The 28,000-nt window shown below is 28.6% G+C and overlaps 2 protein-coding genes across 2 annotated transcripts in view; one reads left to right on the plus strand and one right to left on the minus strand.

Annotated features, from left to right (window-relative positions):
* Window positions 1–17,304: 17,304 nt before the first annotated feature.
* Window positions 17,305–27,999, minus strand: LOC100213626 (protein ZNRD2). The gene is made up of 4 exons (XM_065805235.1): window positions 27,864–27,999; window positions 27,608–27,744; window positions 23,667–23,742; window positions 17,305–17,552 (listed from the first exon to the last, which is right to left on the minus strand). Exons 1-4 carry the CDS (start codon window positions 27,868–27,870, stop codon window positions 17,350–17,352), a joined length of 423 nt encoding a protein of 140 aa, XP_065661307.1. The 5' UTR covers window positions 27,871–27,999; the 3' UTR covers window positions 17,305–17,349.
* LOC100211966 (uncharacterized) overlaps window positions 17,762–28,000 on the plus strand; it is a 92,950-nt gene continuing 82,711 nt past the window's right edge. Inside the window, exon 1 of the mRNA XM_065805234.1 lies at window positions 17,762–17,806. The gene's annotated coding sequence lies outside the window, so the exon portion shown is untranslated. The remainder of the gene's footprint in view (window positions 17,807–28,000) is intronic.

Consider the following 28,000-nt stretch of genomic DNA (forward strand, 5'->3'; position numbering starts at 1 on the left):
ATTAGAGACTATGAGTATTAGGCTAAAACAGGAGGAGCAGTTCCAACTTTTTTTAAAAAAAAAAAAAATTAAAACAGCACAGCGTAAATTTGCATCTACTCGTGCCAAAAATGTAAGATTGCTAAAAAAAATTAATATTGAAAAAAAATTGCAAAAATTAGTGATTTAAGCCAGAACAGTTGCCAAATTTGCAAATGTTTTGCTAGTAGCGATAAGGATTTAGTTGTGGTTGATTCTTATTTAGACTACGACAACATTGGTTCCTCTGAATTATTTTGTGGGTTTAAATTAAGTAATCCACAGAATATATCAGTTAAAAAGCCAATAGTTAGTAAAAAATATACTTACATTAAGTTAGGAAATAGTAAACCTTATTCTAAGTTAGGTAGGCATGCTGCAGCTAGATGATCTAAACTTGCTTTTATATTCCTTCGATTATTAGCTTGTTCGCGAACTGTCATCAATATATAAATTTATTTGCTATTGAGTTTCATGCTTGCTTTCCAAATGAAAGTATCACACGAAAAATGCATGAACTTATTTTTAATGTGCCACTATTTGTAAAATTCCATAAAAATATTGGGTTGCTAAGTGAAGAGGAGGGAGAGTGTTTGCATAATAGCGTAAATAAGGAATTAAGACAGTTGCATTCAGTATGAAATCAGGAGCAGAAGCTGCATCTTGTTTTAAAACGCTTTGAATTGCACAGCAAAGCTGATAGGAAGCTTCAAGCCTCTAAGTTGAGAAAGTGTGTTGTGTGTTCTGAGCGTGGCGAAAATTCATTTTATAGACAAGGTCTTTGTCTTGTTTGTAGTCATCAAATTTAGTTAAAGTATTTAAAAAATTAAAAACAACAACAACAACAAAAAAACTATTTACAAGTAAGATAAATTATATGAGATCTTTAATTTATATATAAGATAATTTTATTCTGTTCTAATATTTGTGTAATGTTAGTTTAAAATATTATTTTTTAATATATTGATTTTATATATTAGGTACGTGCCCATTCTGTTCCTATCTTCAGAAGTTATTCATACCTATGCAATACCTTCGCTCAGGTTAAAGAATGGAATACTTGTCTTGCATCAAATGTATGTAAAAATCTAGCTTTTATATATTAACTTGTGATCAGAGCAACTGGTATGTTGTTTGGGTATGATCTTGTATGTTTGTGTATTTAATTTTAAAAATGTATTGTCCTTCATTATATGTAACATTTTTTTATAGATATATTACATATCCATTCGATGATGGTTAAAGAATGGAATATAAATCTCATATCAAGTTGATGTAAAAATTTAGTTCAATAAATTAAGAATTTGTAAACGTTATCAAAATTTTGAGTGGAGCAATTGTTTTTCTGGTTTAGCATGAGTATGAATCTGATATCAATTGGATGTACAAAGATAGTTTACTACTTAAAGAACCTATCAGTAAACCAACTGATTATAAAACAGTTTTTAATGGGAATAAAAACAAATTTTCAAAAGATTTCAATTAGCTATTTGTATATTCAAACACTTTATTTACTGAGAGAAGAGACTATAGATTCAAGTGCTATAAAATAATTCTTCTACCAAAAGCGAGGTTAATTCAAAAACTTAAACTCAAATTTTGTCATGAATCATTTTATTAGACTTGGTGAGTGTTTATTTATTACCAACTTAACACCATATTATTAGAACTGTATGCACAGAAAAAAATAAATGCTTAAGCTTTAAATGTTTTGACTAAATATTCCAAAATCGAAATCTGGCTTTATTTTGCAATGCAATGAATTTATTGGCTTAGGAAAATAAGTTTCTAAAACAAGAACTCCTAGGTTTAAAAATGTACTCTTTTAACAGCTAATCCCCCTTTTAACTACATTTTTCATAACTTTGCGAAAAGTATGGGTGGGAGTTAAGGTTAGTTTTAGTCTAACTAAATTTAGTCGACTGAATTTAGTCGACTAAATTTAGTGAACTTTTTAGTCTAACTGAATTTAGTCGACTAACTTTTTAGTCTAACTAAATTTAGTGGACTAACTTTTTAGCGTAACTAAATTTAGTCGACTAACTTTTTAGTCTAACAAAATTTAGTTGACTAACTTTTTAGTCTAACTAAATTTAGTCGACTAACTTTTTAGTCTAACTAAATTTAGTCGACTAACTTTTTAGCCTAACTAAATTTAGTCGACTAACTTTTTAGTCTAACTAAATTTAGTCGACTAACTTTTTAGTCTAACTAAATTTAGTCGACTAACTTTTTAGTCTAACTGAATTTAGTCGACTAACTTTTTAGTCTAACTAAATTTAGTGGACTAACTTTTTAGCGTAACTAAATTTAGTCGACTAACTTTTTAGTCTAACAAAATTTAGTCGACTAACTTTTTAGTCTAACTAAATTTAGTCGACTAACTTTTTAGTCTAACTAAATTTAGTCGACTAACTTTTTAGCGTAAATAAATTAGTCGACAAACTTTTTAGTCTAACTAAGTTTAGTCGACTAACTTTTTCGTCTAACTAAATTCAGTCGACTAACTTTTTAGCGTAACTAAAATTAGTTGACTAACTTTTTAGCGTAACTAAAATTAGTCGACCAACATTTTAGCGTAAATAAATTAGTCGACTAACTTTTTAGTCTAACTAAGTTTAGTCGACTAATTTTTTAGTCTAACTAAATTTAGTCGACTAACTTTTTAGTCTAACTAAATTTAGTCGACTAACTTTTTAGCGTAACTAAAATTAGTCGACTAACTTTTTAGTTTGACTAAATTTAGTCGACTAAGTTTTTAATTTGCGAAAAATATATTGTTACTTTTACCCAAAAAATACTTTTTTTAAATCTTGTTATGTGTTAGTTGTGAAGTGGTTTGAGCGCCATTTTTTTAATAACAAATTGCTGTAAGTTACAATTTAGATCTCCATGGCATCTTTTTCAAAGTTGATTTTCAGAGTTTTTCAAGTTTTTGGAGAAAATTTTTTTTTCTTAAGTTTGCGAGATATACACTTGGAGTTTTTAAATAGTAAAAAAACTGTATCCAATTACTCCCCCCTTATCACTAAGTACTTGTTTTAACTTTCAATGAAAAGCGGTTTAAATCTGGTTAAATTTTTTCAATTTCTAATTAAAATGAACCATAAACTATTAGAAAAAAAAATGGTGCTTTTTCGGATTTCTTTTTTTATAATACCAGCAATCATTTTTTGAGGTAATAATACCTAACTTATTTTGTTCTACACTCATAAAACGTAGTTTTTACAGTGACGACAATATGATTCTAGTTGTTAGTAACAATTACACAATATAGAAATAATAAAAAATATTAATTGCGTAACAATTTGTTACGCAATTAATGTTTTTTATTATTTCTATATTATGTAATTGAATATATATCTTGTTCAACTCTCAATTTTTATTTTTTTTTTAATTATTAATAAAATGCTAATAACTAATTATGTATGCGGTATAAAATATCAGCTGTTTTTGGCGGAGTTGTTCTACTAACAAACCAATTTTTATTTAATTCAATGAAAGAAAATGTGGGGCAATACTAGGTACAAACAAAACATTTTTATTACCTAATTGTCACAAATTATATTACGTATTTTAAATTTCTTAAAAACAATAAATTTTAATGAATGTCTTTAAGTTGATTTATTTGTCTTAATTCATGTTATGTTCATATAATTTCTCAACACAACAAAATTTAAGGAATGTCTTAACCGACACCTCAAAGTATTGGCTATATATTAGATAAACCGTTATTCTCAAATATATATTTAAATTTACTTTAAGAAATTGCATTTTTAAACTATGTCGAAAAATAATACGTTTTCTCCAATTGAATATGCTGCTCCAATATCTGATTTGATGAATCTGACGAAGAAAAGATTGGATAAAAGAAAGACTATAGATGAACAAAACCCTGCAGATCATAACGATAGCGAAACAAGTTCAAGTTTTTCATCCGGTCAAACAGAAATTGAAGTTGATGCTCAGTCCATTGAAGAAGCAGCTAAAACTACATACGAATATTACTCAATCGAGGAGGAAACATCAAAATGGATATGCAATCAATGTAATAGTAACAGACCTAAAAAGTACTCTTGTAAAACATCAAAGAGTATATTAGATTACCATCTTGAACATGATCACAAAATAATAACGCCGAAAAAAACGAACTATGAGTGGCTTGTCAAAAGAAGTTAGCGATAAGATTGATAGAGCTCTTTTAATTTTCATTATTGCCTGTTGTCTTCCATTTTTGTTGGTAGAAAGTAGTGCATTTAAAGAATTTGTTTGGTGTTTAAATCCAAAGTATAAAGTGCCTTGCCGAATAAAGTTAAGATCTCTTTTAACTGATTTATATCGAGAAAAAGTTGAACTTTTGAAATCAAAATTATTATCAATTAAAGTTTTATCTATTACTACTGACGGATGGACATCCTGTCAAAACTATAGTTATATATCTGCAACTGCACATTTCATTTCTGACAAAACAAATTTCATCAGTTTTTGTTTGGGCTTTGCATACCTTAATGGCCGCCATGATGCAGATAATTTAAAAGAGGCTTTGCTAAAAATCGTAGAAAAGTTTAAAGTAGATGATAAAATAATGAGTATAGTATCAGACAACGCCAGTAACGTACGCAACTGTCTAAATTCTTTAAAAGTTTGTTTAAACATTCAACCAATAAGATGCATGGGACATGTTTTGCAATTAGTTGTTAAAAATGTCATAGATTTAGTTGAAGAAGGTGAAAAAGATAGTTCGTCTAAATTCTTTTTCATTGCAAGAACATTAACTAAGTGCAGGAAAATTGTTACATCTTTCAATCATTCTTGTCAACTTAATGATTTATTAGAGGAAAGTCAAACACGACAAGGTGTCGAAAAAAATCACATACTTTATTTGATTCAAGATGTGAAAACTTTCGTACGTTTCTCATGGCAGAGCGAATGCTTAAGCTTCACTCCTACGTAAAAAATATCTTTAATTCGAAACAACAATACAAAGATATGAGAAAATATTTACTCGATGAAGATGAAATGGTTAACTTAAAAGAAACGGTAAATGCTTTATTAAGCTTTAATCAAGTAAGTATTTTACTATCTGGCAATAGGTATGCAACGTGTTCTTTAATTATTCCAAGTATAAAGTACCTTGAGAAGCAGCTGAGTAAGAATAAAAAGTGAAACTCCTCCATTAATTGTAATATTGAAATCACATTTGTTAGAATCAAAACAAACTTACACAGATTCATATGAATTAGAGAATAATTCCTTTTTATTGTGTGCCACTTTTTTGGATCCAAATTATAAAAGTTTTCAATTCTTTGAAAAGTACGAAAAAAAGAAATATTTAAAAATTGTGAAGGAATTTTTGTCAGATTTTTATCTCTCAAAAAGAGTTGGTGAAATAATTCCAATTAAAAAGGTGACAAAGGAATCAAAAAAATTTAAGTTGTCATTTGAGGATGAAGAAGATGATTCCGGAAGTGATAGTGACAAAAATTTAACCTTAGATTTAGAAAAAGAAATCAGTGAATATATAAAATTTGTCAGTGCACGAACAAAATGTTTTAGAGTTTTGGCATCAAAATCAATATGTTTTTCCAATATTGTATTGCATTTCAACGATGATTTTATGTACACCTGCTACCAGTGCACCAAGTGAGCGCCTTTTTTCTGATGCATTAAACAATTTGTGTGCTAAGCGAAACAGGATGACGGCTGAATGTTTTCAAATGTTGATGTTTTTGTACGAAAATTTGGAATTTTTTAATTTGGTTTAAAATTGGTGCAATTTAATCAATGTAATACGGAAATATCTTGTTGTAATAATTATTTTTGAATTTATTCTATTGTTCTTAAATAAAAACTCTTAAATTTAGAACTTGAACTGTTTTGTTTTAAAAACAATCAAACAAGGTTGCAACATGTTTAAAAAATGAATTTATAAAGTTGTTGCTCTCATGTTTGGGACAGGGGGGGACCCCAGAAACTTGAGGGCTTTTATGTTTCCTACAATTATCGCAATTTTTTGCAAAGTATCATTATCCGATTTTCAATTTTTTTTTTAGAAAAACCAATTGCTTAATTAAACTATAAAACTAAGTGCAAAATATGAACGTAGCAAGTCTTCCCGATTCTATATTATTTAAATTTAAGTTTTTTTACATTGGTAAATGATTTTACATTTTTATGTATTAATTATGACCCACCCAAATTTAAATTTCATAATGAATGATTTCATTAACCTTACCTTTTCTTTATAATTCTACAAAAAATGGCGTCTTAAATGCGGTTCATTTATGTTGATATTTCAAACTTACTTTTTAAATAAGATTGCTTCTAGTTAACTTTAGATCTTACTTTTCACGCTAAAACTCTTATTTTCTAACAAACTATCTACTCCAGCTTGAAGCAATTTAAAGCCAAAAATTGCTGCTGCCTAGTATACAGCCATATTTAATATAATTAAATGAGTTTATATACGACTAAAAATTAAATTTTTGATACCAAAAAAAACACATTATTTTGGGAAAAATATATCGTAACTTAATTTTTTTTTAACAAAAAGTGAAAATGTACTTTAAAATGATAGATACTGTGCATTTTTTAAATAATTAAAAAGATATTTTCTGGTTTGATAAAGCGACCGCTGCCATTTAACAGAATGTTTATCTTATTTTACAGTTTTATACGATTTAATTGCGGAGGTTGCATTTTTAAATGCGGACGATAAGCCTCTCGGTTAATGCTATTAAATGTTTTGCATTTAAAAAACTCTATTAATACGTTTAACATTTGGTGTGCATTTTAGAATAAATAAATTGCCGAAGCTTAAATGTACTTAAATTGTAACAAACATAACCTAAATACGCCAACTAATTTAAGCGCAATTCCGTGCTTATTTGTCCGTACGTTGAAAAAATGAGAAAATGATAAAGTTTTAATTATGAATGTAATGATAACGTTGCATATATAAGCTTTCGCATTAAATGTCAAGCTTGTTGAGAAAAATGATGGAGGTTAGCGCTAATAAATTGGTACTTCTTATCGCTTATATGAAATTAAATATTTAGAGACTAAGTATATTCGCTAGTATACAGGGGGGGAGGTGGTAAATTGAAAACTGCCGTAAGAATAATTGCCGATTAAAAATTATACTTGCTGAGTATAAGAATATATATATACCGATTGCTGAGATTTGCTAATAATTATAATAACATCTTAATTTGCCGAATGATCAAACTAAATATCGGTAATAGCATGGCCTATAAGAGATGGACGTGCAACCTATTTTTTTATTTTTTGCGAACCATGCTCATTGCGCATTGTTGCAAATCTTTTGTTTTAAACAATAGAAATTAAATTATAAAATCTGTCGGATTCGTCGAAAACTTTTGGTCTCGTCTAACCAGTTACATCAACTTCCTTTTAGTTATTCAAGATAACAGCAATAGATAGCGATTCCACGGCTTAACGAAAAACATTTGATGTTTGAAAAAAAACACGTAACTTTCATGAACTTTACTATCTTATATCTTTTTGTATGCTTAAGCAAACACCTTAAGGTTTTTTGCATCAATTAATGTTACTCAACCTCTTTCCAGTCATATATAGAAAGTACTATGGTTTATATGGCTTCATTTAAATTTTATCCATATCTTAAGACCACTTTTAAAAAAAAAGCTCGAAGCGGGAACATTTTTTTAAAACAAAGCTTTTAGAGGTTAGGATTCCTTAGTACCAAAACACATCCAATTTTTATAAAACTTTCCGTATACATTAAAAAAGGGATGACGAATCAAATGGAATGTGCACACTTTTTAACTTTTATACATAAATTTTTAGTTCTTAGCGTTTCAAAACTTCAAGGTTTATTTTTATAGAAAAAAAGTGTGTTTTTTAAAAGTGTCTAGGTGGAAATTGCAAGTTTACTCTTTCCTATTTTTATAACAAGTATTTATTTATGTTTTCTTGAAGAATAGGTTCTAAGGATTTGTATATAAAAATTATGTATATATATATATATATAACTATCTTCCTTCGCATATTATATGACGTTTTTTGTTTTGATTTTGCGTGACATAATGCAAATTTTCGGTGCCATAACAATGCAAATTTTCCATACTCAAGCCCTATACCTTTCGTCAAAAAATCATCAATTATTGCACTACAAAAAATTCAATAACTTTAGATCCGCTTAACTTTAAAAGCCGAATGACCCCTCATTTTTAATATCAAGTCAAGCTCTATACAATGATATAAGTTACATATGTTTGTTTGAATAATAAAAAAATCGTCAAGAATGGCTACAATAGAATCAGATTTTAAATTTAATTTTATATAGCTAGATATTCTTTATATTTTAAGAAATAACACTGATAATAATATAGAAATTGAGATCATTTACTTAACTACTTTAGTACATGTATAACTAAAGATATAACAAATGATACAAAATATCAACTAGTTTTGTAGCTACTTAGAGAATATTGGTTTCATGTCCAGGGAACTACACCATCTACTATATTGCTGTAGACTTATTGTTTATGAATATTATAGAATTTTTTATTTTTATGTTTAACAACAGAAATATATACAGTTAAGGATAAATAACTCATACATAAAATGAACATAAATACAATAAAGAAAAAAATAATTTGTCACAGTTTTAAAGAATTTAGCAAAGCCAATTTATGGCAAACCGCAAGAATAACTAAGTATTTAATATTAACATAGCATGATTTATTAGCTATATATAAACTAATTTTTATTTGACAAAAACAAATGGGTTATTATGTGCCTTTTATGACAAATGAAATAGTATATGAAATATGAAATACGAAAACATGAAATATCTCGCTACATTTTGCAAGATGATTATAAACTTGAATAACTTTTTAAAAGGTTTTGCATTATTAAACGAGTTATAAAAAAGCCCATTAGAAAATACACCTACTAAAAAACAATGCTCAGTGGAATATATATTATGGAGCTTATAGAGTAGTCGAGGCAAAAAATGGCGACATATCGGAAATAATACTCAAAAAATACACAAAACTAAGGCTGGTGAATGAAGGACCAAGGAGTTGCATGAAACCAGACCTTGACTAAAAATTTTATTTAAGCATTTTTACTTTTCGCTTTACTTTTTTTAGTCATTTTAAAATTATCTTTACAGATCTATTTTATTATTGATGGAACTTTGTTTAAACGAAAAAAGTTCCAAATTTACAAATGTTTATCTTGGAAAAATGATAAAAATCTGTTCGTGCCGACAACTGATTTCCTTTTCCTTGGTGTAATTTGTTTAGTAATTTGTCAACACGTGAAGTAGTTACTTATCCTGAACAGTCTTATTAAACAAATGCTATAAAATTTAAACTAATACCACGTGATCAGAGTTTCTGTTTAAAAACTAAGGGCAGCCATTTTAATAGATTTTTTTGTTGACGGGTGAAAATTCAGAGTTTGTCGGAAACTCGCATGGCTCGCTGATTTCTGCGGCCTCTTTGATGTAAAACAATAGGTTGCACGTCCATCTCTCATAGTTCCATGGTAATAGATAGTGAGTGTCATACCCCCAACACCACCTTCCCTTCTCGCTGGCTCCAATACTATATATCACTAATATGAAAATGAAAATTTATAGGCAATGTATACTAAAATCCAATTTTAGGAATGTTACTTATCTGGGATAATTTTTCCTATGTTGCTATTTTAAGCCTTTGAAATAGGGTTGTTAACCGAAAGGTTTCAAAGATTTCTGCAAAAAAATCTTTCAAAAGGGTATATACAATTAGTATTTATTTTTATTCGTAACGAATATATAGAAGCATTAAAATTTGTCAAAGTAACTTTCGCAAATAATACTTCTGAAAATTAGACTTTCGCAAGTTGCTATTTCAAATAATGCTCTTCCAAAACTTCCAAAAGTTTCACTTTCGGAAGTAGCACGAGAAATGAGCGCTTTTAATAACTACGTTTCGAAATCTATAAAGGAAGTTTATTCGCCTAACTGCAAGAAATGTGAAAATAAAATATCTGTATATATCAAACTGTTTGTAATGAAACTTTATCTTCAGTATAGCAACATATTAAATTTTTACTAGTTTGTTTTTTCAAATAATGATCAAAAAATTTATTTCGAAAGGAAAATTTTCGATAAATCCACTTGAAGAACGGTCACTTACGGAAAAAAACTTGAAATTCGTCATAAAAACAAGATTGAAATGTTCCATTTAAAAAAATCCGTTCAATGAACTAAGTAATTAAATGCTCATTACTCATAAGTGTCAATTATCGCGCATGCAAATTTTTATGAAGTAAAAAACTGATATTATTTTTTAACTGAGTCCTTTCGGTAGGTTTCAAAAATCTTCTTTCGAAATGAATCGATTAGCAAGTTTCTTTTCGCTTGTGATTCTTGCGAAAATTTTATTTTTCGTATATTGCTTTACCAGCGGCGTGGGCAGGATTTTTTTGATGTTTCAGATATGACACTTTTAGGCATCGTGCGAACTCATAACTCAAGAATGTTATTAAGTCATATGAAAATGTTTCTCAAAAAAATTGCGGTAATTGGAGCGTGAGAACAAAAATACCCCCAACAAGTTGGCTTTCTCAACCCCGAATTAGACGTTAAATTAAACTGCAGAATGTTAATTAAACGTTCAAAAGGTGCCTTTTTTAGATTCCGTGCCCATTGGGTGTTTATAAACAGTTGCAACAACAGTTGTCTCAGAGCTGGGACAAAATTCTAATAATCAAAGTTGATTCGTGCCCCTATGAACCATATTTGGGACATTCAACCGCCACAATAATGTGCCATCGTGTGTGAAAATTTCATGGCTTCATAGGTTATTCAGTTTTTAGTACTGAAGCTTGTTTTAATCGACTAGTTTTAGTTACGCTAAAAAGTTAGTCGACTAAATTTAGTTAGACTAAAAAGTTAGTCGACTAAATTTAGTTACGCTAAAAAGTTAGTCGACTAATTTATTTACGCTAAAAAGTTAGTCGACTAAATTTAGTTACGCTAAAAAGTTAGTCAACTAATTTATTTACGCTAAAAAGTTAGTCGACTAATTTTAGTTACGCTAAAAAGTTAGTTGACTAAATTTAGTTAGACTAAAAAGTTAGTCGACTAAATTCAGTTAGACTAAAAAGTTAGTCGACTAATTTTAGTTAGACTAAAAAGTTAGTCGACTAATTTATTTACGCTAAAAAGTTAGCCGACTAGTTTTAGTTAGACTAAAAAGTTAGTCGACTAAATTTTGTTAGACTAAAAAGTTAGTCGACTAATTTTAGTTAGACTAAAAAGTTAGTCGACTAAATTTAGTTAGACTAAAAAGTTAGTCGACTAATTTTAGTTAGACTAAAAAGTTAGTTGGGTAATTTTAGTTACGGTTTTTTTAGTTAAGTTAGTTACAATTTTTAGTTTTGGTCACAACACTAGCGAAAAGTGCGGTTTGCTTTCAGACCTCAATAAAGTCTGTTTTAGCTATCCTTAAACAATTAAGTATAGCTTTTTTGTTTTTATAATGGTCAAACAATGGGTATATTTGAGAATAACTATCAGAAATAAATTTTTCTGATTTTTTTTTGATAAAAAGTAACATCAATTTCAGCCAACTTCATCATTTCTCGCGTTTTTTTTAAACTTAAAGAAGTTTTTTTACTAATGCATTAAATGTCGTAAGATGAAAAATTCATTGGTGTTTTTATTCTTTTTACAAAACAAAATTATCTTTAATATTTTAAAAGTTATAGAAGTTTTAGTAACACCCCTTAAGTCAATATTTTCAAAAAATAACAAGAAGCCGTTAAGCTCGGTTTGAAACAGCCGTGATATTAATGTGTAATTTGTCTATGACTATATTAATGTATATATATTTTTCTTCTATATATATTTTTTCTGTATATATATATTTTTTCTAAAGGTTTTTATTATACTCAAAACAGTCCAAACTGAAGTCCCCTTCTATGTAATATTTTTTTCTTTATTGATTAATTTTTTCTTTCAAGTCATGTTTTAAAAAATTGCTTAAGTGTTCAGTTCTTCCAGTATGCGGCCGATAACAACAGCTTATAAGCTGTTGTTATTGGCCGCATACTGGAAGAACTAAAGACTTGAAAGAAAAAATTAATCAATAAAGACAAAATATTACATAGTAGGGGACTTCAATTTGGACTGTTTTGAGTATAATAAAAACCAAAACATAAAAATTTTTTACTATAGTATAAAGTTTTTTAGATTCTTTAGAAAGGTTTTAAATTCTGTAATTATTAAATTTAGAAAGGTTTTAAATTCTACTATAGTAGAAAGGTTTTAGATTTTTTGTTTATAATTTCAATTGTTAAAATCTCTTGATCTTCATCAGAAACACACAAAAAAGTACTCCACCTCGCTTATTAACTTTACGTTCTAAAAAAAACGAATTAAAACCTTTTTATTTTTATTTGAATATTATCATCAACGGTAAATTAAAACGTAACTAAAAATTTTATAACTTTTTATAATAGTTTTATATATAATATTTATAATTATTATAAAATATTATAATATTTATATATAAAATTCATATTATATAATATAAATATAATTATATACATTATATTATATATATATATATATATATATATATATATATATATATATATATATATATATATATATATATATACATATATATATATATATATATATATATATATATATATATATATATATATATATATATATATACATATATATATATGTATATATATATATTTATATATATATATATATATATATATATATATATATATACATATATATATATATATGTATATATATATATATTAAATTTTGTAACATTTATATATAAAGTATTATATTATTTATTACAATACTTATAGTTATTATAAAAAATAGTTATAAATTATTATATAAAATTATTATTTTTTATAGTCTATTATAGACCGAATAAAAAGTTATTATACTTTATGCTAATATATAGATATGCTATAGTACATCTGCCGGCTAATTATATAAATTTTGACGGCCATCTTGAATGGATCAAAAGTAGTATTATATTAATGTAAACAAACCTAATTAGTTACCAAATGTAAAACTATTTAATAATTACATAGATTTTAAATTTGTAGTTGTTTGTGCATTGTTTACTGAAGAAACGTTACAGGTTGGTTTTATTGATAATATTTTGTTGTTGTAAATTATGTTACTATTTATTTTTGTTGCACTATGTATTTTGTTGATTGTACATTGAAATGGTCGACAACCATTAAGTATATGAACTCAATGGTGAAAATGTTTGAGAATATTGATTATTGGTTGTTATAGCTAGCTGAGATGATTTGCAACACTCTTAAATTAAAAGCAATTGTAAGCAAGAATGAATTTAGATATCCTTTGGTAATGTATAGTAATAAAAGATCACAAAGCATTGTAGCATAATAAGCTATTAGAAAAAATCTATAACCTGATATCCACAAGTGTGTTTTGATATAGTAAACTGATTACCAAAAGCAATAACTCTCAACTTACCACACCTTTATGAAAAACTAAGTTTAAAAAGGTAGAAACAAGAAAGATTGCAAACATGCAAGTTCATGTTGTTGTTTATTTCAATTTCAAAACTCAATACATGTTTGTTGATATATAGCTTTTAACCTGAACAAAATATTCGTTTTTGTATTCTATAATTAATATAAAATGCGTATCCTTTAATAGCAATTGATGGTAAATAATATTAAATAAAGCAGCAAACTTTGATAAATTTTATATATTTTTAATGTTAATAGTTTATTTTACATTATATACTCCAGAAGAAAAAGAAAATATGTCTGCTCTAAAAAATTAGAAAAAAAACCTTAAATAAAATGTACTCCATATTTACAAATTTTATGAATAGTTTCATTACGTAATTTTTGGTATAACCAATAAAAACAAGTGTTCTTTTTTTAAATTTCTGTGAATATCTCTTGATATGAAAACAGAGATGTGTCATGTTTTATTTTGAAGTAATATTAATAATTTTTTCGAAAACTTGCTTCTTCAAATGTAAAAGCTAATTTTGATGAAGTTATTTTTATTACAAAAATTCACCTTTATTTGGTTAAATTTTTTGACTTAAATACTCAGTAAAGTTTTAATGTTCAGTGAAAAAACAAATATCACTTTTTTTGTTAAATTTTCCGATAGAATATTATCCAATTTATTGTTCAAATTATTTCCATTAGATTAATATCCAATTTTCATCCTATATAATATATATAAAGAAAAATATTGATGTACGCCTTATCAGCCTTCTCAAAATTTAGGTTGAACAGTAACTTCTTCAGGGTTCGTAGATTTATATGGAACATGTAAGCTGGTTTGGCAAAACATCTGTAAAAATTTTCTATTTCCAAAATTTTAAATGTTAAACTGTTTATAACTAACAAGTTGGTATAAAGATGCGGTAACAAGCTTAGAGCAACCTCTGCCTCAGCTTAAAATTTATACTTTGCATATTTTAAGTACTTTACCAGTAGTCTGGTACAATTGCATATAAACTTTGTATCGAGCATGCTTTATAGAACACGGACATTATATTTGATGAGAAACACATTTAGAAATTGCACACATGCAAATTCAAGTGAAATGTTTCAAGAGTTTATACATACAAAACACATTTTATAATAGCAAAAATATTCATAGCTACTACTATTACAAACTTATTTTGTTCTTTTTTTGATAATTTTATTCTATTTTTTTATAACTCTTTTTTCATTAAAACGTTTGACTTTAACCACTTAGTTTAGTTTTTTAAATCTTATTTTTTTCAATTAATACAATACAAAAAATGCCACAATCATTTGCCATAATCCACTTTTATTTGGTTAACTTATTTGACTTCAATACTTTTTCTTGCTTTTAATGTCAGTGTTTATATGTAACTAATTATATGTATATCACTTCTTTTGTTAAATTTTCAAATATTTTATAACTTAATAAAGCCTGTTAAAATTTTTTTAAATTTCAAAAAAGTTTTTAATGGTTTAACACGATGTTTTATTAAAGTTACGTAATAAAAAAATATATCAGCTTCCTCCAAACTATGGTTGAAACAAAGCATGAAAACAAAATCTCCTTAGAGCTCATATATTGACATGGAACATGTAAGCTAGTTTTGCAATTAGTACAAATTTTCTTTTTTTAAAAAACTCTAATTTTCAACTCTTTATAATAAACATGTAAATCAGTTTATAAATAAAGCTCTTCACCAGTAGTCACGTAAAACTGCATATAAACTTTGTATGCAAAAGTGCTTCACTATTAGTCTCGTACAACATACAAACTATGTGTATTTATATAAACTATGTATTTGAGAATGCTTTAAGAGCATATTTTAAGAGAAACACATTTGTAGATTTTTTCAAATTTACTTCAACACATTTTTTTTTTTCGTTTCTTAAAATTAACAATAGATAAAATCTTCATCACCAAGATAAACTTTATTGAAACTTTTACGAGTGAAAATTCTCTTGTACAAATAGATTTTGATACATTTTAAATACTCTGAAGAGTACTAAAATAAAATGAATTTATGAAACACATGACTTGTATTGATAAACTTAGTATATCATTACTTTGAAATTTATTTCAAAAATCTGTTTGTGTTGATTTTTATTTATATTTTTTAACAAAATTGCACTTGCCTCTCTTTCAAAATCAACGAATCAGATTGCTCATTTTTCTGCCTATTCTGAGCCTGTATAGGGTTTCAAAATATGCAAACGGGACTGCTTTAGAAAAAATTTTTTTTTCTACGAAGGAAAATGTGTTTAGAATGATCATCTTAATGTAAGACGATTTTGAGCCTAAAAAAATGTTTTATTACTTTTATCTGTGGAGAAAAACAAAACCAATTGCAACTGTATAACTCGAATTTTGAGACAGCTTTTAATTTAAATGATTTTGTGATGTGTTGCAATCAAACAACTGCTAAATGAAAAATTTATGAAATAGAAATTAAACAAACTAAAAGAAACTTCTTTTTTCAGCCAGGATTATTTTATATGCTTACTGAAAAAGTTTTAATGCAACCAATGGAACAAGCTCAGAAAACAAGGCTATATGGCTTATTCTAAGATTATGCCATAGATGTAGAGATGTACTCTTAGCTAAGCCAACAGACAATCCATTAACTTTTATGTCACTAGTTTGTGAAGTGCAGCTTTTATGAAACTCATTAACAAACATCTTGAAAGAAAGGGACTGGCCATGATTCTCACCTATAAAATTAAAAAAGTTTTTCATTTTTCAGTTTTTGCACGATCATCATGAGCAATATTAAAAAAAAAACATTGTTCTGCTTTTTGTCATTACAAGAATTTTTATTTTATAAAATTTTTAAACAAGGATATTAACACAGACAATAAATAAAATTCATTAAAAAAAATAGTACCTAGCGTTCAATTGATAACTGAACAGTTTAATTTTAATTATATATTTCTTTTAAAAATATATTTCTAATATAACTAATGATTTTTAAAATATATTTCATTGAAAGAAAATGTACTATTAACTACTTTGGTTTACAAAAAATTATTGGAAGGATTTTAAACATGTTTTTACCCGATTATTTCATTTTAATTGAAACATCCTTATGTTAATGTAAAGCAAATTGAGTTACTTAGCAATTAAGTTTATTTATTTAAAAAAATATATATTTATATACGTTTAGGGTCTTCCGTAAAGTACGTACGCAAATATATGGGAGGAGGTTACGCTAAAATGTATGAATGGGTAAAAGGGGGAAGTAGTTGTTAAAAACAGCGAGTACATACGCGATTTGACTACCTCTTGTTCTCTATCTCTCATAAAACCTGATTTTTTTTCTTTTTAACAAAAGCATTTAGCTTCACGAGTTTAAAAAATCAATATTAAGTTAGGTAACAGAGAAATGCTAATTTTACTAATTTTTGTTTTTAATGTTTTGAATAGTTCATGTGTTGGATAAGGATGGAAGTTGATTTTGAAATAAATAATGCGTACGTTCACAGAAAAAAAAAAGGAAGGATGGGGCGAAGGGGGAAGGAAAAAATTGATAAAACGGGTGGGGATGGGGGGTCCTAAATTAGTATTATTACTGCGCACGTACTTATGGATGCCCTTTTAGTTGCGGAAAAGATTCGGCAGAACTATTTCGATTAACACGAATTTTGCAAAGTGGATTTTGCCTTTGTAAATTTATAAATAAAGTAAAATTTTTTTTAAATTAAAGGTAGACTAAAAATTAAATTAAAACTTCTAAGTTACTCATTGACTTAATTTAGTTATTATTATAAACATCATGATAATTAGTTAACAGAAGCCATCAAAAGCATTCGCGTTTCACAACATAATTTTATAAAGTTTAAAAACTGCTGACGCTGATCTAATGTTAAGGTTTCGATAGATAATTGGTCCGTTGCCCACGTAATCTGATTTTTTATAATGTCGATACTGGATCCTTTTTCATCCGCTAATGAAATATTATTCTGTAGTTTGAAATGTTGCGCATCTAATTAATAAATAAATAAATATATATATATATATATATATATATATATATATATATATATATATATATATATATATATACATACATACATACATACATACATACATACATATATATATATATATATATATATATATATATATATATATATATATATATATATATATATATATATATATATATATATATATATATAAACACATACTGAAACGGAAAAAAAACATACTGAAACTTTTTAGTCCTTGTGTAATAAGGTTTAGCAACTAATAAAATATAAATAATATAATATTTGGTAACAACTTCAAAACTGCAACCCCATAATTCACTGACATTATGGCGTCAAGAGACACAGATTTTCTGCAGCTATCAAATCAAACTTCCTCAAATTCTTACCAAAGACAAAAAACTCAATTTCAAATTGATATGCTGGAGTGGATAAGGCAGCTGACCACTCATGTCCTTGAACTTAGGGGAGAGATCAGCTCGCTAAAAGCCCAGGCAACAATAAACAAAAAGACAATTAAAACTCTAAAACAAAAAGAAATTGATCTTGAAAAAGAAATTACCACCCTGAAACAAGCAGAAGCAACAAGCAGCGGAGTAACAAACTCAGTCACCCTAGCGGACATCGTAAAAGGGGGCACAAAAATAACAGATAAATAAAGCTATTGTTGTACAAGTCACTCGAGAACTGAACGAAAGAGAAAAAAGTGAACATAACATAATTATAACCGAAGTCAATGAATGTGATTTAGAGGGTCCAGAAGAAAGAAAAAAACAAGATGAGGAAAGCATCGAATCATTAATAGTTGCCCTAGGACTCAAAAAAGAAATTGTTAAAAGTGTACGCAGAATAAAAAAAAAAGCAGCAAGTAGACTCGTCAAACAGAGCAACAAATGCAAACACGATAAGTGCACTAAATGACCTCCACTAAAAATAGTAGTACTCGATAACCATAATAGCCAAATTGAACTGTTAAAGAAGCGTAACAGCTCAGTATGGCTATTATGGGTGCCGCACAAAAAAGACCGATCAAATTTATAGCAAAAGAACCAAGCAATAAAATTATTGCAGCCTCATTGACATGTAAACAAGAAAAACAACTCGATGGAAATTTTTCACCAATCAACAACTTGTATCAATAACAAACAACGCATTGCGGCATAATTAAGCAGGCTGAGACATTCGTCTCAGCCTGCTTAATTATGCCACAATTCCATCATCAAATATGAGCCTGATGAGCCAAAGCAACGAAAAGTGAATACCAATTCGGTTTGCCAAACGGCGCCACAAACTCGTTGTTAGCTAACAGTACAGTAATATTATCAAACAATGCCTAACAACAACATCTCGGCCCGCCAATTTATACCGTCACCTCATCATCAAATATCAGCTTGATCCCAGCAGCAAAAGACCAATACCGCCATCAGCTAAGTTTGCCACATGACACCACAAACTTGCAACCAATTAATAACTCGATAGCGGCAATAAATAATGATAAACATATAAATGTATATACTCTAATGCAACATCGCTAAATGCAAGCAAACTCAACGAACTCACAGCATATATCTTAGTCAACTGCCCCCACATAATTTTAGTAAGTGAAACATGGTTCACAAACCGATCAGTCCCACATCTGGACGGTTACAATGTGTTTCGTAAAGATAGAGTTGGTTATCACGGAGTCGCAATTTATGTTAGCAAAGACCTACCATCTGTTGAAATTGATTATATGAAATTGATTATGTTAGAGTTGGTTATCACGGAGTCGCAATTTATGTTAGCAAAGACCTACCATCTGTTGAAATTGATTATAAAGAATTAACAGACAAACTGTGAGCAAATTTGGCGTTCGTTAAACATAAACAATGAAAACATTCTAATAGAGTGTTTATATCGACTACCGTCTACCTCAAGATATACAAATGATCTGTCAACCGATACTGCAATTAGAAGAAGCATTAGCAAGGCAAAGCTACTTGTTGACACCAAAAAATTCAGTTCAACACTCATCTGCAGTGACTTTAACTTTCCAAATGTGAAATGATTTAATGATGGTACCGTATGTACCATCATTAAATCATTTCACATTTTTACAAGCAAATGGACAATGTAATTACATTCTTACAAGTAAATGGACAATGTAAAACCACTCTTGACTATGTGATATGTGACGATGTAAATCGAATAAAAAATCTACTATCGGACTCACCACTTGGAACAACTAAACAAGCTTGTTTAGTAATCAAATGGAATTTCCTAGTTGCCCAACAACCTGGCCGCACCTTTTCAAGCAAGAAATTTAATTACTACAAAGGCGACTACAAATCAATAAAAAAGAGCTAAAAAAAATCAACTGGGAAAACTTCCTTGATAACTCAACCGCAAATGAAAGCAAATGATAAATTACTTATAATATGATCTATGTGAAAAATTCATTCCAAAAAAAATAATTTAACTAAAGGAGCGCCATGGGTGACGAATGAAATAAAAAAATTATCTTAAGACAACGCTGTGGAAACAAAACGTAGCCTCAAAATGGAAAAAAACCAAACTTGTAAAGGAATACCGCAATGCAAGTAGAGATTTAGGAAAAGCATAAAAAAAAAGCAAGTAAAAACTACGAGTTCAATTTAGCAAACGACAAAAAAAATCCCAAAAAACTCTTTTCATATTTAAACAGCAAATTAAAAACATCTACTTCAATACAAGCCCTCAAATCTGACAGCGGTGAACTAAAAAACAGTAAAAAGGACATGGGCCAATATATTAAATCACCAATTCGAGTCCGTCTTTAGTAAAAAATACGATGTACAAATTAACACACTCGACCACAGAACAAATAAAAGGATAGACAACATAAACATCACAGCGGACAAGTTGAAAGCTTATTGCTTCAAATTGATGGAAACAACATTCATTCTAAAAGCACTCGCCACCAAACTTGCCAAGCCACTAGCGATCATATTTATTATATCATTGCGTTCAGGAGAAACACCAACAGCATGGCTAGATGCAAACGTAACGCCCATATTTAAAAAAGGAAGCCCAACAGATCCCGGAAACTATAGACCAATCAACTTGACTTCGGTCCCATGCAAAATTATGGAGAAAATAGTAAGGAATGAACTTTTCAACTACTTCACAAAAAACAACCTTTTTTGTAGTGAACGACATGGTTTTGTCCTGAATAAATAATGTATGACAAAGTATGGACTTTTTATGGAAACTATAGCCAGCAAAACAATGGCAAAAAAAATACCACTAGATATCGTATTTCTCGACTTTTCACGTGCATTTGATTTAGTACAGCATACTAGCCTTATTGAAAAACTGAGCAAATATGGAATAAGAGGTTAACTGAGCTTGCATGGATTCCCTCATTTTTAACAAATCGACAACAGCAAGTTGTTCTAGACAACACAACATTAGGATGGGCACCAGTGTTTACCGGTGTTGTCCAAGGATCTGTGCTAGGATCAATTCTATTTGCCATCTTTATTAATGAACTCCCAGACAACATTAACTCTTGCTGCAAAATGTTTGCGGACGTCACCAAATTAATAGCACCAATGTTCAAAATTTTTTTCTATATTTCCTGGCAAATCAAAAATAATATTAACTTATTACTCTTTCATGTACTCTACAGTTATGGACTCTATTATGGCAACATAATGTTATTAACTGCAAATTTTTATCGGAGTTTATTGATTTCGCTTGCAATTCCAAAGCCGTTCTGAATTGCAAGCATGCATTTCAGAATGGCTAGCAGTAAAACTGTATCATTTCAATTTCAAATTTTAAAGTGTATTAGTATCATTTCAATTTCAAATTTTTAAGTGTATTAGTTAAAAATGAAAGAGTGAAGAAAACTTTACACACAAGAAAACATCATCAAGAAGAATTTATTGGATTTCAAACAAAGTTTAGCTGTTGGTTTAAAACTTTCACTAAAAGTTGTACTTTTAAGGAGATATTTGCATCTCCAAGAAGTTGCTAATGTTAGTGGAAAAGGATCGTCTTCAAATTAACAAATTAATTGGCTCAACCAGGACCAACATAATAAGTTTAAGAGAATGGCGGATTTCATTGCATTGTTCCAAGCAAAAGCTTTTTTACAATTTTGAAACTGTTTAACATTTAAACTGTTTAAAGAAATGAACAAATCAAGCTTGGAAAACTAATATTTCCACAAATCGAACTGGATAAAACTCCTGTTTTTGTGTTGCTGATTGGGCCAGATTCCTGATTTACTCAAAATGAAACCTAATTAGGTTTGATTTACTCTAAATGAAACCTTATTAGGTGTATTGGTTGCAACTATCTGTTGAACGTTGGACAAAGATGAAGGACTTTAATTACATTAAAAAAGTAGTGAAGTTTTTAATAGTGGTTGATGAGTGCGCTAAACGAGGAATCAAGCTGCTGCAGATTTAAAAAAGTCAAAGATCCAAAGCAGCTACAATGCACTTCATATACTTGAAAACCATCGTAAATGGGTGTCTCTCATCGGAAAATAGGAAAACTTAAATAAAATATAACTTTCATTTTACTATTGTTTTAAGGAATTTTGTACATTAGTGACATATTATTTTAGTCCTGTGCGACCCCTAAATATTTTTCTTTTAACTGAATTTTTTTACCTGTATTACATTACTTAGTGAAAAATAACATACTAAAAGTTCTCAAATGAATTTTGAAAAACTGACAGTGAAATCTTCAAAAATGATAAAAAATATGCATGAAAACATATTGATATTATTGCATGATATTACCCAAATTAGGTAACTATGCTACCCCTAAATAATGTTTGATTGTCCCAAAGTTTTACAACATTTTTTTTTGAGTGATTATACAGTGCACATAAAAAGTTTACCCTCAAAATTAAAAAAAAGAAAGGGAAATATGACACCTAATGGATGCTAAAGCATCAATGTTTGAAGAAAAAAACTAGATAAAATAATAGATAGAAAGAAACTAGATAGAATAAAGATTTTTTGAAGGAAAGTAACAGTAGAAAAAAAAATAACTTCGCTGAATGACAAGTCACAAAAGAGTTTCTGTTGAAGTAATGAACTTATAAAATAAAGTTAGAGAGTAATGAAGTAATGTTATTTTGGACAACACTTTTAAAAGAATGACCACAAGCTTTAGAATAGTTTTAGTGAGATTTGAAAACAGTTCTGTTTGCATCAGTTTTAGTTAATCTTATTATATCTCCCAAGGATAAGGGAGATATAATAAGATCAAAATAAATACAAATTGGTTTAAAGAGTTTTTTCAAAATGAAGATGCTTAAATTGTCAGCAAAAAACAAGCATTTAACATCAACATACTATATTAGAAGCAAATACAACAAGACAAAACCTATCTAACAAAAGTTAGATGGGTTTGTTAGATATTGTAGTAATAAACTTTTTCAGATATTAAAATTATATGTGCAACAACCACTTGGCCACTAACTGCAAATACTGGTTATAAGGAAAAAATTTTTTAATACAAATAAATGCTGATTATAATTTAAAAATTTATTATTTTTATTTATAAACTATAGAACTTTAAAAAAAAATTTAACTTATTCATTCAAATTATTCAATTTTAATTATTCAAATTATTAAGATTATTCAAATTTAACTTATTCAAGATTATTCATGTGGAACTAAGATTAGTACATGACAGTTAAGCAACTAATTATTGATGGATAGAATACAACTTGAGCATGAGCTCAACTAACCTTTTTTATTGTCCTGAAAAAATTTCAAGAACTGATCTAAAATAAATTCTGAAAATATATCTGAAGAGCTTTACTCATTTAAAATAAGAAAAAAATTAAGATCAGCCAATTTTCCATTCATGAAGCAATTAACTTTTTTTCATAAAATTTCCATAAGATAAGCTACTTTTATGCTTACCTTATGAAAATTTATATATTTTCAGCATTTAATTCTTATAAAATCTGGATCAAAAAAATGTTAAACTTTAAATGACATTAAAACTCTTCTCTTTTTATAATTTTTAATTTTTAAAATTTTTTTTATTATTCAAAATATTTATTAAATTTAATTTTCCCCCCCCTAATTCCATTTAAAAAAACTAGAAACAATAGTTACCTTTATTTATGAGTTTATCAACTTCTTCACAGCCCACACAGTATATTTCCTGTTGTTTATTTTGCATGAGAATAGCCTTGAAAAATTTAAAAGTACAGGTATCTTAAAATAATTTAAAAGTACAGGTATCTACCTATATTTGTTTTAAGTTGTAAAGCAAAGATAGGTACGCAAAAGCTGACCTATCTTTGCTTGACGATGGCATACAACAGCCAACCTAAATCTATTAAAGTGTCGGCATGCAATAATAAATATAAGTAAAAAATATGGTACAAATGTTCATTGTAAGTTCATAATTTATTGTAAATACATGTTTTACTTATTGAACTTACATAATTAAAGTTATATAAGTATAAAATGTAATAAGTTTTTCTAAGTACACTCCTCACATGTTCTACCTATTTAAGTCAGTTGATGTATTTACACTTTTTTTTATAAAAAAAAAGATTTTCTTACTAAGTCAAAACCCTGAGTCGATGTAAGTACACTTCTTAGATGTTCTACCTATTTAAGTGAAAAAAAGTGTAAATAATTTGACTTAAATAAGTAGAACATTAGAGGAGAATACATACATCAGTATGTACACTCTTTACATGTTCTACCTCGTCAAGTCAGTTGATGTAATTAGACTTTTTTTCAATTAAAAGATTGTCTGCTTAAGTCAAAACCCTGAGTTGATGCTGTACGCTTCTTACATGTTTAACCTATTTAAGTTAGTTAATGTATGTACACTACTTGCATGTCCTACCTATTTAAGTCAGTTGATGCATTTGTACTCTGCTGTGCTAACTCCTAAATTTCGTTTTTTTTTTTTTTTTATACATCTTTGCTTCCAACAAGACTGCAAGCAACCACTAATTAAAGTTGGAAGTTACTGGAAGAAAAAAGATGAAGATTGTAGAGCAAGATAACGATTGACAGACGACTTAAAAGATTGCAAATTATATGAATCAGGAAAGCAAGAGGAAAGAAGCGAATTCCAAAGAACTGACGTTTGAGAAAAAAAACAAGAAGAATAAGAAGTTTTGAAGCATTTAAGAACAGTCACAGAAAAAGGATGAGCCCTAATTGAATAACAGGAGAATAAATTTTAGTAGATGGCTCGTTATAGTATTTGTAGAAAAGAGAAAGAGAAGCAACATTACGACGATGTGATAACGGTTGGAGGTTGCCTGCAAGTGCAGGTCCAATTATGTTTACAATGCGTACTTGCACCTTCTCTAAGAGAGAAAGGACATCATAAAAAGATCCGCCCGAGTTATGAAAACAGTATTCCATACAAGGCCGGATTTAAGATTTATAGAGATAGAGTATATAATCCGAAGTAAGAAAGTGGTGAGCACAATAAAGAGATGCAAACTTAGCAGATGCTAATTTTGTAATGGATTTGATATATGGTTTCCAAGAAAGATTGGATATAAGAGTTAATCCTAGAAGATGAAGAGTAGATGACTCATTGAGTACATCACCGTTCATAAATATAGGAAGGTCTAAATTATTGCGATAACGATTGGCTGAAAAAAAAATTGAGTTTTATCTGAATTGATGTTCATCAGCCACTGTGAGCCCTATGCTGTAGCAAAAGTGAGATCCTTTTCAAGCTCAAATGCCCCCTCAAAGCAATCAGAAAATGTTGGCTTCTCATCATGACAAGAATAAATGGTATTATCATCAGCGAACAATGCTGCCTTAGATGTGAAAATATCTGGAAGATCGTTAATGTAAATTAAAAAAAGTATAGGGCCAAGAATAGAACCTTGAGGAACTCCTGAAGTTACAGAATAAGAAGAATGCTATCCATCGAGGATAACTTTTATACTACGATTGGAAAGAAAGGATTCAATAATCTTTAAAGTGTTGTCAGATACACCATAAAAAGAAAGCTTATGGAGAAGACCAGCATGTCAAACTTTATCAAAAGCTTTTGAAATGTCAAGAGCGATGGCCTTAACCTCTCCACCTTAATCTAATGCACGATAAAACTTATCGGTTATTACTGTTAGCAAATCAGCTGTAGAACGAGAAGACCGAAATCCATACTGATGATCAGAAAGTAAATTATTAGATTCAAGATGAGAAATTAAGTGTTTGTTAATAAAAGATTCAAAAACCTTGCTTTTGAAAGGAAGAAGACTAATGGGCATAGTTAGACAAATCAGATCGCTCTCCAGAATTTTTGAAGATAGGGATAACAGACGTCCCTTTCCAGCAGGCTGGAAAACAAGACTCTGATAAGCACTTGTTGAATAGTTTTGAGAGTATAGACAACAGCTCTGGAGAACACTTCTGCAAGACAATAACAGTTATGTTGTCCAGGCCACAAGCTGTAGAAGAGTCTAAGCAGGAAATCACTTGAGATACAGAAGCTGGAGTGATACAAATGTCAAGCAATGGATCAACCTGTTTGTTGGCAATATCAGGTAGAACTAGTGGAATCAAGAGATGATATTGATGAAAAGTTTTTAGCAAATAATTCAGCTTTGTCTTTAGATAAGGTGACAAAGTCTGAACCATACAAGAGAGGGGGAATTACAGATTTGCCCTTATTATTAATACTGTTAAAGATTCTCCAGAAGTCAGGAGAGCCTAATTTTAGAAATGAGATACAAGATTTCATGACCTGAGAATAGCGGGCTTTAGCTTTAGACAAAACCTTTTTACAATAGTTTCTAGCAGTAATAAACAGACGTCTGTTTTCTGGAGAATTGTTTTGTTGATAGATATGGAAGTAATGGTTTTGATTGGCAATCACAGCAGCACAATGTGAGGAAAACCATGGAGGAGAGTGAGGCTTGACCTGGAATTGCCAAGAAGGAACAAAAGATTCCATGCCAGCCTGAATCCGTGAAGTTATGTAAGAAGCACATTTGCCGACAGGAAAACGAAAGATTTCTACCCAAGGGGCATCGCGAAGAAAATCACGGAAAGAATCCCAGTCAGCGTTAAGGTAGTTGTAAGAGGTATGATAATAAGGGGATTCAGGCAATGAAGAACAATGATATATTAGTTTTAGAGAGGTCAAACTGTGATCAGAAGCACCTAAGGGTAAATGTGGAGAAACTGAGCACTGACTAGGATCAGAAACAAGACATAAGTCAAGTAGAGAAGGTAAATGATTTGGGTTGTCTGGAAAGTGAGTTGGAAAGTTGACTATTTGAATTAGGGATTGAGAAAGGCAAAAGTTGTGGGCTTTAATGCCTGCAGAGTCACTGACACTAGAGCTAAACCATTCAGTGTGATGAGCATAAAGTTAAAAAAAAGATTTAAAGCAATTAAGTTAGAGTTTTTGTGGTAACCCATGAGTAGAGTAAAGAAAAACCAGTGTTCATCATCCTAGGCAGAAAACAATGTAACATACAAAAGATCTGTTACTAGAACAAAAACCAATAATACTATAATTTGCTGCATATCTAAATAATAAATTCAAATCAGTCACTTACAACACTGCAAGATCTATATTTTAAATTAAAAACCTTAACTTTATGATCCATGGTATTGAAGATTTTTTGTAAATAAATAAAATTGTTGCAATAATTTGCATTCAAGTTAAAATTAAATGAGTTTTTAATTTGTATGTTTTATTGTACTTTTTAATAGTGTTTGAAAAATAATAAAAACTTCTTTTGTATAAAAACTAAAAGCATGTTGTTAAACATAAAATGATGTTTTTATGATAAATTTGTGAGAATAATACATTAAACCAATAAATTTATCATAAAACCAACCAGGTAAATTATTTTGATGACAAAAGAATCTGCAACTGCCATTATACCTTAACTAAATTAAATCTGGTACCATTGCTATTGAATAAGAGAAGTGTAAAATTTATTTCAAAAAAATTATAAAAACCAGAGATTCTTGATTATTGTTTTGATTATTGACATTGTTGTTGTTACTATTGTAACAATATAAAGAAGCTTGTTTACAAAAGTTTTAAAAACCTGGCATTTTTGACAAACAGTTCCAAGCATTTTATAGCCTTTAAGAAGATAATCACCCATCAATTTGCTTATTTTATTTGATCTATCCCGTTTTGCTTTAAGCTTGCTTTTTTCTTCATCAGACAATTCTGGTAAATCTAAATTACAATTTATTAATGTAATTTTCGACATTATTAAGTTATAAATGCAAATTAAAATGTATAACAAAGCTATATGTTTAACTATGCTGTGAGCTGAAAAACAAATAATCATTTACCACACATTCCTTTTTGCAAGAAAAAGTAATAAACAACGATAACTTAAATTTTAGAATAGGACAAACCGCTTTTAAGTTTATATTTTAGGTATTATCGATATTATTAATATCGATAAGCGTTCTCGAAACGCACACGT

The sequence above is a fragment of the Hydra vulgaris genome, chromosome 09 (genome assembly GCF_038396675.1).
Source record: "Hydra vulgaris chromosome 09, alternate assembly HydraT2T_AEP".
In the NCBI taxonomy this organism is placed as follows: Eukaryota; Metazoa; Cnidaria; class Hydrozoa; order Anthoathecata; family Hydridae; genus Hydra; species Hydra vulgaris.